This window comes from Hemiscyllium ocellatum, chromosome 37, assembly GCF_020745735.1.
Source record: "Hemiscyllium ocellatum isolate sHemOce1 chromosome 37, sHemOce1.pat.X.cur, whole genome shotgun sequence".
Taxonomy (NCBI): Eukaryota; Metazoa; Chordata; class Chondrichthyes; order Orectolobiformes; family Hemiscylliidae; genus Hemiscyllium; species Hemiscyllium ocellatum.
In genome coordinates this window covers 37,659,514-37,672,305 of record NC_083437.1, presented here as the reverse complement: position 1 = coordinate 37,672,305, position 12,792 = coordinate 37,659,514, and the positions used below count along the sequence as shown (strand labels likewise).

Below are 12,792 nucleotides of genomic sequence, written 5' to 3'. Positions count from 1 at the left end.
CCAACTCTATTTTGATTTAGTTCCTGCCCTCCCCTTCACTGTTTTGATCACATAGCATTGCCCTTTGATGTGAAGGGCACTGCTAGTCACAGGCCACTCAGGTGTTTCCTTTCTTCCTGGTGGTGGAAATTAAATAAAGATTTGTGCACTTTGTGTCTCTCACTGTCTCACACCTGCAACACACAACATGGGTGCTGAAAAAAAGAAAAAGGAAAAAAAAGAAAAAGAAAAAAAATAAAAAAACAAAAAGAAAAAAAAAGACCGTGCTGACTTGGCCTAGTGTCATGGCTTCCACCACTGGGCCCAGTGGGAAGAGGGAGTCCTGTTTCTACAACACCCCATCCAGCTGGACCTCCAGCCCCCTACATGGAAAATGGGGTAACAACTGCCCCTTGTCTGACACGTCCAGGGCAAATGTCGGTACCCCCAGGGGGCAACTCCAAACTGACCATGCTTGACCAGGTGCACAATGGACTTCCAAAGAGGGCAAGGGTGGAAGGGATGCCAGTGAATTTGGGGATACACAGTGAGTGGTAATCTCAATGGTGACATGGGTGGAAACTCCGCGTGAGAGATGCCATTGGGGATTAATGAGATGAGTTTGGTAAGGTAGGGCAAGAAAACTTTCTGAAAGAATCCTGATACAAATAGGAGTTGGGAGGTCATGTTGTGGCTGTACAGGACATTGGTTAGGCCACAGTTGGAATGTTGCGTGCAATTCTGGTCTCCCTCCTATCAGACGGATGTTGTGAAACTTGAAAAGGTTCAAAAAAGATTTACAAGCATTTTGTCAGAGTTGGACGATTTGAGCTACAGGGAGAGGCTGAATAGGATGTGGCTGTTTTTGCTGGAGTGTCGGAGGCTGAGGGGTGACCTTATAGAAGTTTGTAAAATCATGAGGGGCATGGATAGGATAAACAGACATGGTCTTTTCCCTGGGGTGGGGGAGTCCATAACTAGAGGGCATAGGTTTAGGGTGAGAGGTGAAAGATAGAAAAGAGACCTAAGGGGCAACTTTTTCACACAGAGGGTGGTGCGTGTATGGAATGAGCTGCCAAAGGAAGTGGTGGAGGCTGGTACAATTAAAAGGCATTTGGATGGGTATATGAATAGGAAGGGTTTAGAGAAATATGGGCCAAGTTCTGGCAAATGGGACGAGATTAATTTAGGATATCTGGTTGACATGGATGTGTTGGACTGAAAGGTCTGTTTCATGCTGTACAGAGAGGCATAGAGTCATAGAGATGTACAGCATGGAAACAGACCCTTCGGTCCAACTCGTCCATGCTGACCAGACATTCCACCCGCACCCAGCCCATATCTCTCCAAACTCTTCCTATTCATATACCACCCAGATGCCTTTTAAATGTTGCAGTTGTAGTAGCCTCCATCATTTCCTCTGGCAGCTCATTCCACACACACACACACCATCCTCTGCGTGAAAAAGTAGTCTCTTAGGTCCCTTTTATATCTTGCCCCTCTCACCCTAAACTTACGCCCTTAGTTCTGGACTCTGCCACCCCAGGGAAAAGACCTTGTCTATTGATCCTATCCACGCCACACATGATTTTATAAACCTCTATAAGGTCACCCCTCAGCCTCTGACACTCCAGGGAAAACAGCCCTAGCCTATTCAACCTCTCCCTATAGCTCAACCCCTCCAACCCTGGCAACATCCCTGCAAATCTTTTCGGAACCCTTTCACGTTTCACAACATTCTTCCGACAGGAAGGAGACCAGAATTGCACACAATATTTGTCTCTATGACTCTATAACTTTCAGAGCCAGAGAACGAAATTTTGCCGTGTGTGTGTGGTCTGAATATCTAGGTCTGTCTGCCTTTCCCCACCATCTATGCATGCTTACGTTCTCCACATGTGCACTGTTGTCGTCAATATCACCCTGCACTGCTCCCCTTCTCTGTGCATGCACTCTCTTGAATGCATGTCATGTTAGATAAAGGCGGGATGGTGTACAGCAGTGGCGCCCTCCACAGTTAAATAGTCACCCAGCGCTTTTTATCTAGGCTCTTGATGTGTTTAGCAAAGCAAAGGACAAATTGAAGTAAAGAATAAATAAATAAATAGGTTTTTAGTAAATCCTTCGCTATTTTAATCAGCATTTTGTAGCAATCTTAAGCAATGGATTAAGATTTGTATTTTATGACAATTAATATTCATGCTTGTATTAAATTGATTTGCCCTTCATACTTCATTTATTTAACAATCAACAAAACAAAACAAAGTTTTTACTGCATGATCCTTCCCATCCCATTACCATGTACAGTATTGAAATGAATCATTGACAATAAATATGTGTGTTATGACCATGGTTCACTTGAGGTATTTTGAGGCCATGTTAGAAAAATTGTAAAAATGATGTACTGTGGCTGTCAAGTTGGGAAAAATTATTTAAAGGGTAGTTATCCTTGAGCAGCCATGAAGGAAGATTAGGTTGGCAAGACATTAGATTTTGGTTGTTCCAGTATTTGCAGTTTGAAAATTCATCCAAGGTTTAAAGGACAACTTTATAAGTGAATTGCATTTTGAAGGTTTGTGAATGTTTGGCACAGCTGGGCTTGTTTGCACATGGGGAGTTGGATAAAAGAATAGAACGGGACATTTCTTGCCCTTTCACACCAGTTTACTTCAGTCATGTCCTGGATGGATTGTCAAGTAGTCAACTTTTCCCTCAGGGTGGGAGTTCTATTCTGGTGGAAGTTCACTGCCTTGTGGAGATTTTAAACTGAAGCTGTGTAAATGTGCAACCAGTTGATTTGGACAGCAATTACCTTCCGTACAGCAGCAGTGCAGATAAACTATTATCTCACTGCCTTTTGTTTAATCACACTGTACGCAATTTCACAGCTTCACTAGCTAACATAGCCAATAATACTATTTCAAAAGCGGTTTGTTTGCTGTGAGGAACTTTTAGGCTTGCCTGTAATCTTGAAAGTTGCGACGTAAGTACAAACTTCCCTGTTTCCACCATCTTCTCTTCATTCTGTGATTAGAATATTTAAGGTATTGTTTCTAAGAGTCACAGTTTTGCTTTTGTTCATTCGCAACTGTCTTTATATGGCAAGTTTTCATTTTTGCCCGAAGTTGCTTCTACGTTTTTATTGAACTGTTGTCTTTGGGATTTGCTCATTTCCTTTTAGCTGAAGGGTTTTTCAGGTTCTTCTTTTAAAAAAGAAATCTAAAAGGATTTTGTGACATTGATAGGAGTATTTTTATCTTCACTCACGGACAGGGGAGTCCAAAACCAGAGGGAACACCTCTGGGACACCCGCACCAACCAACCCAACCGTCCCGTGGCTGAACACTTTAACCCCACCTCCCACTCCGCCAAGGACATGCAGGTCCTTGGCCTCCTCCATTGCCAGACCCTGGCCACACGATGCCTGGAGGAAGAGCGTCTCATCTTGCGCCTAGGAACCCTCCAACCACAAGAGATGAATGCAGATTTCTCCAGCTTCCTCATTCCCCCCCAACCCCTGGATTCAGCACCGCTCTCTTGACCTGCAATCTTCTTCCCGACCTCTCCGTCCCCACCCCTTCTCTGGCCTATCACCCTCACCCTCACCTCCTTCCACCTATTGTGTTCCCAGCGCCCAAATCCCACCCCCCCCCCACCTTTTATCTCCGCTCATTTGGCACACCAGCCTCATTCCTGAAGAAGGGCTTATGCCCGAAACATCGATACTGCTGCTCCTCGGATGCTGCCTGGCCTGCTGCACTTTTCCAGCACCACACTTTTCAACACAATCAGAGGACCTCGTCAGGAATCACACAATGCTGGGTTATAGTCCAACAGCTTTATTTGAAATCACAAGCTTTTGGAGCATTCCTGTTGAACTATAACCTGGTGTTGTGTAATTTCTGACTATGTCCAGCTCAGTCCAACACTGGCACCTCCACATAGAGGGCATAGGTTTAGGGTGAGAGGGGAAAGATTTAAAAAGGACCTAAAGGGCAACTTTTTCGCACAGAGGATAGTGCATGATTGCCAGAGGAAGAGGTGGTGGCTAGTACAATTGCAATATTTAAAAGGCATCTGGATGGGTACATGAATAGGACGGGATTAGAGGGATATGGGCCAAATGCTGGCAAATGGGACTAGATTAATTTAGGATATCTGACCAGCATGAACAAGTTGGACCGAAGGGTCTGTACATCTCTAAAACTCTGACTCTTGGTGACCTGTCAGTCCAATTTTGGGTGGTGTTGTGATGTTTCTCCTGCTCTCTGCCCACTCAGTTACGCACCAGAACTGAGCCATCAGAGGAGAAAGTGAGACTGACTGCAGATGCTGGAAATCAAAGTCGATAAGTGTGGCACTGGAAAAGCACAGCAGGTCAGGCAGCATCCGAGGAGCAGGAGAATCGACGTTTTGGGCATAAGCCCTTCATCAGGAATGAGCCATCAGAGGTGCCCGTTGTTTTCCAATTTCCCCGTGAGAAAGTACCGAGTCTCTCTCCATGCCCACAATGCCATCACTGAGTATCTCTAAAATATCTCTTATTGATGCAGCCACAGATGGAGTTAAATGGGTTTCACTTAAAAATTGCATGCAAAGAAGGATATTGTGGAAGATGCTTAAAATATGTGGCAAAAATCTTACAGGCCACAATGATACTTTAACTTGCCCAAGATAACAATAACCTTGCTTAAGAGCAATTGAATTGGAGCTGATGCTGGCCCTATATGCCTCTGAGCTTAACTTGTTCATGGCATTTCATTGACCTCAACTCCACGTTGCTGTGCTCTCATCGTCCTTTGGTCTCCTGCTTTCTAATGTGGCCAAAGCTCTGTCCACCTTCATCTTGGAGTATATTCAACAATGGAGCATCCACTATTTTCTATGCTGGAGAATTCCAAAGGTTATAAACCCTCTGAGAGAAGATATTTCTCCTCCTCATAACAGTCCTAAATGGCAGACCACTTGCCCTGAAGCTGTGTCCCTGTTCTTGGCTCTCCATATGACATAGGAGCAGAAGTAGGCCATTCAGCCCATTGAGTCTGTTCTGCCATTCAGTGATCCAGTAATCCTCAACTCCAGTTTCCTCCCTTTTCCTCCATTACCATTAATTCCCTCATGGCTTAAAAATCTGACTATCTCAGCACTGAATATACTGAATGACCCAGCCTCGACAGCTGGGTTGCATTAATTAATTCCACAGATCAACCAAGCAATGACCTCTCAGCTACTTCCATGTCAAACCTCCTAAGAGTCTTATACCCTTCAGTTAGATCATGTGTAATCTTCTAAATCCCAGGAAATTTGTCTCATTCCAGTTACTGTGTGTGTGTGTGTGTGTGTGTGTGTGTGTGTGGGGGGGGGGGGGGGGGGGGGAGGTGGGTGGGGGGGGGAGATGGCTGGCTGTGTGTGTGTGTGTGTGTGGGGGGGGGTGGGTGGGGGGGGGGGAGATGGCTGTGTGTGAGGGTGTGGGGGAAAGCTGTGGGATTAGGACTCTATTAGACAGGAAGTACAGCTGTTAAAAGTCAGTCTGAGCTTCCTTGAACCTCAGAACTCACAACCCCAAACTGTCAGTTCAAGACCGCACATGGTATCCTGATGCTGTTTTTGGGAAGCCCTTACCTGGGGATCTTTATCACATCCACACAGTTTTGGTGCAAACCGTAAATTTTATTTTATAAAGTGATTATAAGACTGTAGACATTATCAACGTGTTCTCGCCAGAGTTACGTTTTGAAAATCTTCCAACAGTGTGCTATCTGTCCCAGTTTACATGTGGGAAGGCTATTAATTTTGTTGATCTCCGTGAAGTACAATGTGACTTGTCTGTTTTGTTACACCATGGGACATTTCTTTAAGCGACAAGCAACGTACAATTAACACTTGCTGGACTATTTGTACTTTCATTTACATTAAATGGATTCAAATTGTGTTAAGCTCTGTACTCAAATCATTTAAGCAAATGCACACACTCTCACTCCAACAAGGCACCCTGGTTAGTAACTCGATAATGCCTGGTTTCCTGGTACACAGTACATTAAACATCACAACAGTTTTACAGTTGAGAGGGTCCATTATCTATGCACTGGGCCCATTGGCAAGTCTATTGACTCCTGGAGCACCCCTCTCAGCAATACAGAGCGATACTCCTCACTGATAATAGTGTTTATGTGCACTGACGAAGTTTGACACTGAATATTGCTGCTTTGTGAAACTCATGAGGTGGAAAAGCCCAAGCCTTTGCACGTGGGCGCCACCACATTTCACTCTCGCCAACACAGCAGCATTTTAATTTCCACTGAGACAGGAATCTAGTTTCGGGTCGCCTCACTGTTTATGCTTGGAAGATCCCCCACCTGAAACTTCGAGGGCGGTAGGGGAGTTTCCATCCTAGTTTCGTGCTGGGTATCTTTACAGTAGGACGCTTACACTGACATTTTGAACTGGAGAGAACCCCATAATCCCTTTGGTGCTTTCATAGTTAGCTGTGTCTTGAAGGGGAAAAAAAAATCCCTTTACAGAATAAGTACTGGGTTTGATCGAAGCACAATAAAATTATCTGATAATGTTCTTAGGTTTATAGGGATTGGACTTGGAAGATGACTTGAAACTTTCTTTAGTATTGTTAACAATATAGCTGACCCTTTAACTTTTTGACATTTTATTCTGCTATTTACTCTCTGCAAGAGACCATATGTGAGAGTGATTGGCCATTTATGGATGACTGAGAGAGAGAGGGAGAGGGAGAGAGAGAGAACCTAATTGTGTTTATGTGATTGAGAATGTGGGTGGGTGAGAGCTTGTGTTGAGGGGTTGATTTTCCATTCTGAAAGCTTTCGGCAGACCTAGGCATGCTTTTGAGCACTAATTTTAAACTTCGATTAAGTGAAACCATACATAGCTTTAAATGAAAAATAGTTTTGTTTGTCAGACATGCATAAGGCAGGACAATTAAACTCCTTTCCCGACATATTTAAGAGTGGATCCAAAGTTGATTTATATAGATCATAGCGTCATACAGCACAGAATCGGACCCTTCGGTCCAACAGTCCATGCCAAACATAATCCCAAATTAAACTAGTCCCACCTGCCTGCTCTTGACCTATGTCCCTCCAAACCTTTCCTAGTCATGTACTTATCCAAATGTCTTTTAAACATTGCAATTGTACCCACATCCACCACTTCCTCTCGAAGTTCATTCCACATACAAACCACCCTCTGTGTGAAAAAAAATTTAAATCTTTCTCCTCTCACCATAAAAATGTGCTCCCTAATCTTGAAATCCCCCATTATGGGGAAGCAACAGCTACCCATTAACTCTATCTATAACTCTCATTACTTAATAAACTTCTCTCAGGATAGCTTCTCAACCCTCTACTCTCCAGTGAGAAAAGCCCCAGCCTATCCAGCGTTTCTTTATAACTTAAACCTTCCATACCTGGCAACATTCTGGTAAATCTCTTCTGAACCCACTCCAGCTTAATCATATCCTTCCTATAACTGGTTAATTAGAATTGTATACAATATTCCAGTACCAATGTCCTTACAACCTTAATATGGGTCTCATGTCCTTGGGCCTCCACTGTTTGTAATTTTTATTAATGACTTGGATGGGGGGATTGAAGAATGGGTCAGCAAGTTTGCAGATGACACATAGGTTGGATGTGTCGTTGACAGAGGGCTGTTGTAGGCTGCAGCGGGACATTGACAGGATGTAGAGATGGGCTGAGAGGTGGCAGATGGAGTTCAACCTGGATAAATGCGAGGTGATGGATTTTGGAAGGTCAAATTTGAAAGCTGAGTATAGGATTAAGGATAGGATTGTTGTGGTTCTGCTCGCCGAGCTGGAAGTTTTTGCTGCAAACGTTTCGTTCCCTGGCTAGGGAACATCATCAGTGCTGTTGGAGCCTCGTGTGAAGCGCTGCTTTGATGTTTCTTCCGGTATTTATATTGGTTTGTTCTTGCCACTTCCGGGTGTCAGTTTCAGCTGCAGTGATTTGTATGTGGGGTCCAGGTTGATGTGTCTGTTGATGGATGTTCTTGCCGTTTCCGGGTGTCAGTTTCAGCTGTAGTGGTTTGTATATGGTGTCCAGGTCAATGTGTCTGTTGATGGAGTTTGGGGATGAATGCCATGCTTCTAGGAATTCTCTGGCTGTTCTCTGTCTGGCTTGTCCTATGATAGTGGTGTTTTCCCAGTCAAATTCATGTTCCTGGTTGTCTGAGTGTATGGCTACTAGAGATTAGCTGGTCGTGTCGTTTTGTGGCTAGCTGATGTTCATGGATGCGGATTGTTAGCTGTCTTCCTGTTTGTCCTATATAGTGTTTTGTGCAGTCCTTGCATGGTATTTTGTAAACTACGTTAGTTTGGCTCATGCTGGGTATTGGGTCCTTTGTTCTAGTGAGTTGTTGTCTGAGCGTGGATGTTGGCTTGTGTGCTGTTATGAGTCCTAAGGGTCGCAGTAGTCTGGCTGTCAGTTCTGAGACGCTCCTGACGTATGGTAGAGTGGCTAGTCATTTTGGTTGTGGCATGTCCTCGTTCCTCGGTCTATCTCTTAGGCATCTGGTGATAAAGTTGCGTGGGTATCCGTTTTTGGCGAATACCTTGTATAGATGTTCCTCTTCCTCTTTTCGCAGTTCTGGTGTACTGCAGTGTGTTGTGGCCCTTTTGAATAGTGTCCTGATGCAGCTTCGTTTGTGTGTGTTGGGGTGGTTACTTTCATAGTTTAAGACTTGGTCTGTGTGTGTTGGTTTCCTGTGTACCCTTGTGGTGAATTCTCCGTTGGGTGTTCTCTCTACTAACACGTCTAGGAATGGGAGTTGGCTATCCTTTTCCTCTTCTCATGTGAATCGGATTCCTGTGAGTGTGGCGTTGATGATTCGGTGTGTTTTTTCTATATCTGTGTTTTTGATGATTACAAAGGTGTCATCAACATATCTGATCCAGAGTTTGGGTTGGATTTGTGGTATGGCTGCATGTTCTAACCTTTGCATAACTGCCTCTGCTATGAGTCCCGAGATTGGTGATCCCATGGGTGTTCCGTTGATTTGTTCGTATATCTGATTGTTGAATGTAAAGTGTGTGGTGAGGCACAGGTCCAGTAGTTTAAGTATGCCGTCCTTGTTGATAGGTTCGGCCTCCTGTGTTCTGTTATGTATGTCCAGTAGGTTGGCTATTGTTTCTCTGGCTAGGGTTTTGTCAATTGAAGTGAACAGTGCCGTCACGTCGAATGATACCATGGTTTCTTCTTTGTCTATGTGTGTATTCCTGATGACGTCCAAGAATTCCTGTGTTGATTGTATGGAGTGTTTGGATCCGCTGACTAGGTGTTTCAGTTTTTGTTGTAGTTCTTTGGCCAGTTTGTATGCTGGTGTCCCTGGTAGTGATACTATGGGTCTGAGTGGGATGTCTGGTTTGTGTACTTTGGGTAGTCCATAGAATCTGGGGGTGTTGTTGCTTTCAGGTTTCATTCTTGGCTGGTCCGCTTTGGTTATCTGTCCGTTTTTTTGTAGATTCCTTAGTGTGTTGTTTATTCTATTGGTGAGTTGTGGTGTGGGGTCGGAATCCTTCATTTGGTAGGTGTTGGTGTCTGCGAGTAGTTGTTGTGCTTTACTGATGTAGTCTGATTTATCTAGGATGACCGTCATTCTGCCTTTATCTGCCGGTAGTATGATTATGTTTTTGTCATTTTTCAGTGCTTTCAGTGCTTCCCTCTCCTTGGTGTTGAGGTTATGTGTTTGTCGTTTTCTTATCATCACGGGTACTACCGTTTGTCTCACTGTTTGTTGTGTCTCTTCTGTCAGTCCATTGTTCCTGAGTGTGCTTTCTAGTGCTGTTAGGAAGTCTGCTGTGTTGGCATCCCTGTAGTTGTATTTAGGATTGCCAAGGATAGGATTCTTGGCAGTGTGGAGGAACAGAGGGATCTTGGTGTGCAGGTACATAGATCCCTTAAAATGGCCACTGAAGTGGACAGAGCTGAAAATGTGTTGCTAGAAAAGCGCAGCAGGTCAGGCAGCATCCAAGGAGTAGGAAAATCGATGTTTTGGGCATGAGCCCATCTTCAGGAATGAGGAAAGTGTGTCCAGCAGGCTAAGATAAAAGGTAGGGAGGAGGGACTTGGGGAAGGGGCGTTGGAAATGCGATAGGTGGAAGGAGGTCAAGGTGAGGGTGATAGGCCGGAGTGGGGTGTGGGGCGGAGAGGTCAGGAAGAAGATTGCAGGTTAGGAAGGCATGTTAGGTGCTGAGTTCAAGGGATTTGACTGAGACAAGGTGGGGGGAGGGGAAATGAGGAAACTGGAGAAATCTGAGTTCATCCCTTGTGATTGGAGGGTTCCTAGGCGGAAGATGAGGCGCTCTTCCTCCAGCCGTCGTGTTGCTATGGTCTGGCGATGGAAGAGTCCAAGGACCTGCATGCTCTTGGTGAAGTGGGAGGGGGAGTTGAAGTGTTGAGCCACGGGGTGGTTGGGTTTGTTGGACCGGGTGTCCCAGACCGGTGCAATTCTTCTTCAGAATATGTCATCGAAATGTTAACTTAAAATTCTCTCACTGCAGATTCTGCCAGACCTGCTGAGTTTCTCCAGAATTGCCCGTTTGTTTCAAATTTACACCGCCAGTAGCATTTTGCTTTTACACAGAATTTAATACTAACCTAATCTGCTGAGATAGGCCCGCTCTGCCATAGATATTCAAGAGAGGTGGTAGAAGAGATATCTCTCCTAAGGAGAAGTTACAGTCTCTCCTCATCAAAGTGGGATGCTGTCTTATAGCCTGTCTTAAAGCTGTGACTTGAGAAATAAAGAAAATGGGATAACGTAGTTTGCGGTAAAGTTTGTAAAGTCAAATCCTTCTTGCAAAGCTGCATTGCTATCAGTTACTGAGGCTCTGAGGGTGTAAAGTGACTGGCCTTCCCAGTGAAGATAAATCATTTAATCATTAAAAGCTTATGAAATGCAGCGTAAAGGCGAGTGATTAAATAAAAGTGGAAAATTTCATCAATTCAGATGGCATCTGAAGAGAGTATAGTGAAGGAACAAATGACCGATCTTGGTGAGGTTGGAATAGCTGGTTAGCAGCTATCTGAATGAAATGTGAAGTCATTAAAATTAAATGAGAGAAAAATGAACCAGAAGGGAAAATCTTGGAACAAAATAGAGGCAGAACATTGAATTCAACAATGTTAGGTCCTAACCTCTGCCTTCAATTTGTGTCTTTTCTTTGGTTTTGCTAGTTCTCAGTTTTTCTTTTATTCCTTTGCTTTGTCTTTGGACGACTGTTACTTCAGAGCTGAAAATGTGTTGCTGGAAAAGCGCAGCACCACATTTTCAGCTCTGATCTCCAGCATCTGCAGACCTCACTTTCTCCTCGACTGTTATTTCAGCCAATACATCTCACCTGAAGGCACCTTCTGTTTTTCCTTTTCGGCTGATATACCATGAAACCTTTTGTCATTTAACCTCACTAGCCCTGCTCACTATCACATACCTTATTGTTCGTACCTTTCCCTCTCCTGTTCCACTAGCTCTAAATCTCTCCTTAGTTCTGATACAGGATCAATAACTTGGAAGGTACACATTTGATTCCCTCACCAGAGACACTTCTCAACTTGCTGAGTATGATCAGCATTTTCGGCTCCTATTTCCGATTTCTAGCTTCTGCAGTATTTTGCTGTTGAAAAGACACAAAGGTTGTATTGCTACTGTGTTAATCAGAATCACTCAGCTTCATTACACAGTGTGATAAATCTGGTGATTCTCTTTAGGAAAGTCTTTAGGCAGACTTGCAACAGAGGCTAATTTTATCTGTTTTCCAGTTTATTGATAATAAGCTTGCTCAGAATGTGCTATAAGGGTCTTTTATAATTTTTTATAATCCATGTGTTTTATAATTCATGTGGGACCATTTCACCTGAAATCTGCCAGTTTGCTAAATTTATAAGACTCTTATTTCTCTTTTGTGCTTTTCAAATTATGGATTGTTGGTCTTGGGGAATTTTTCCCCAGTTTTGATTTGGTGAGTGTCAAAATGCAGTTGGATGGAGAGTAAAGCTCCCTCTACTCTGTGCCCAACAATGACCCTCCACTCGACCCCCCTTAACAATTTGGCGTTTTCTACTTGCACCAAAAGTCATCCTGAGTGTTATTGCCAACCTAATGTACATCAGTGTTGAATTTGGGGTAATTGTATTGTGTAGTGCATGTACACTAGGAACTACATTGAGAATGATCAAACTCGTTTCAGATTGGACGCTTATGGCCAGCACACAGAGCAGATTTTCAACCCGTCCGTCTGTACTGCATTTGAATTGCACCCCGATCTCAGAGGTGAAAGGTCAGTGACTTAAACCCCCTTAAATCATCCAATTATTTTTTTTCGACTGTGTCATTTGCCTTTTCTACCTCTAACACCACCACCATCTTTAGTTCTCTCTTTGTAGGAGGGAGGGAGAGAGTTTATCGTAGCTTGGTTTCTGAAATTCACTGTCCATTTATAATAGCAGGAATTACTTGATATCCTGAATGATAAGTAGAATATTAACAAGGTACCAATGTATTGCACTGGCAGACTGAGCTGTGAGCTTAATGTTCATTGCTACGTCATGTGACAGAGATGCTCATAACAAAATAAATATTTTTTGCTGAAGAGCTTTAAGATGGGAAAGTTTTTTCTAAGAATAGTTCTCTATCAGATTCTTTTATAATAAACAAGAAGGTCAGATAAATAACCTCAAACATAACTTGCACTGCAGAATGAAGCAGCATAAAAGATACAGAGGAGAGTAAGTGTGATAGAGTCATAAAGTTATACAGCATGGAAAT

The 12,792-nt window shown here is 43.6% G+C and overlaps 1 protein-coding gene across 8 annotated transcripts in view; it reads left to right on the top strand.

The window, feature by feature from the left end:
* Nucleotides 1-12,792, top strand: part of samd11 (sterile alpha motif domain containing 11) — a 321,180-nt gene that overhangs the window by 127,326 nt on the left and 181,062 nt on the right. For 6 of the 8 annotated variants that reach the window (XM_060852147.1, XM_060852144.1, XM_060852143.1 and 3 more), the window contains exon 4: nucleotides 12,215-12,304. The exons of the other annotated variants lie outside the window; for them this stretch is intronic. In XM_060852147.1, the coding sequence (XP_060708130.1) occupies nucleotides 12,215-12,304 (90 nt within the window). The remainder of the gene's footprint in view (nucleotides 1-12,214; nucleotides 12,305-12,792) is intronic. 8 annotated transcript variants of the gene reach the window in all.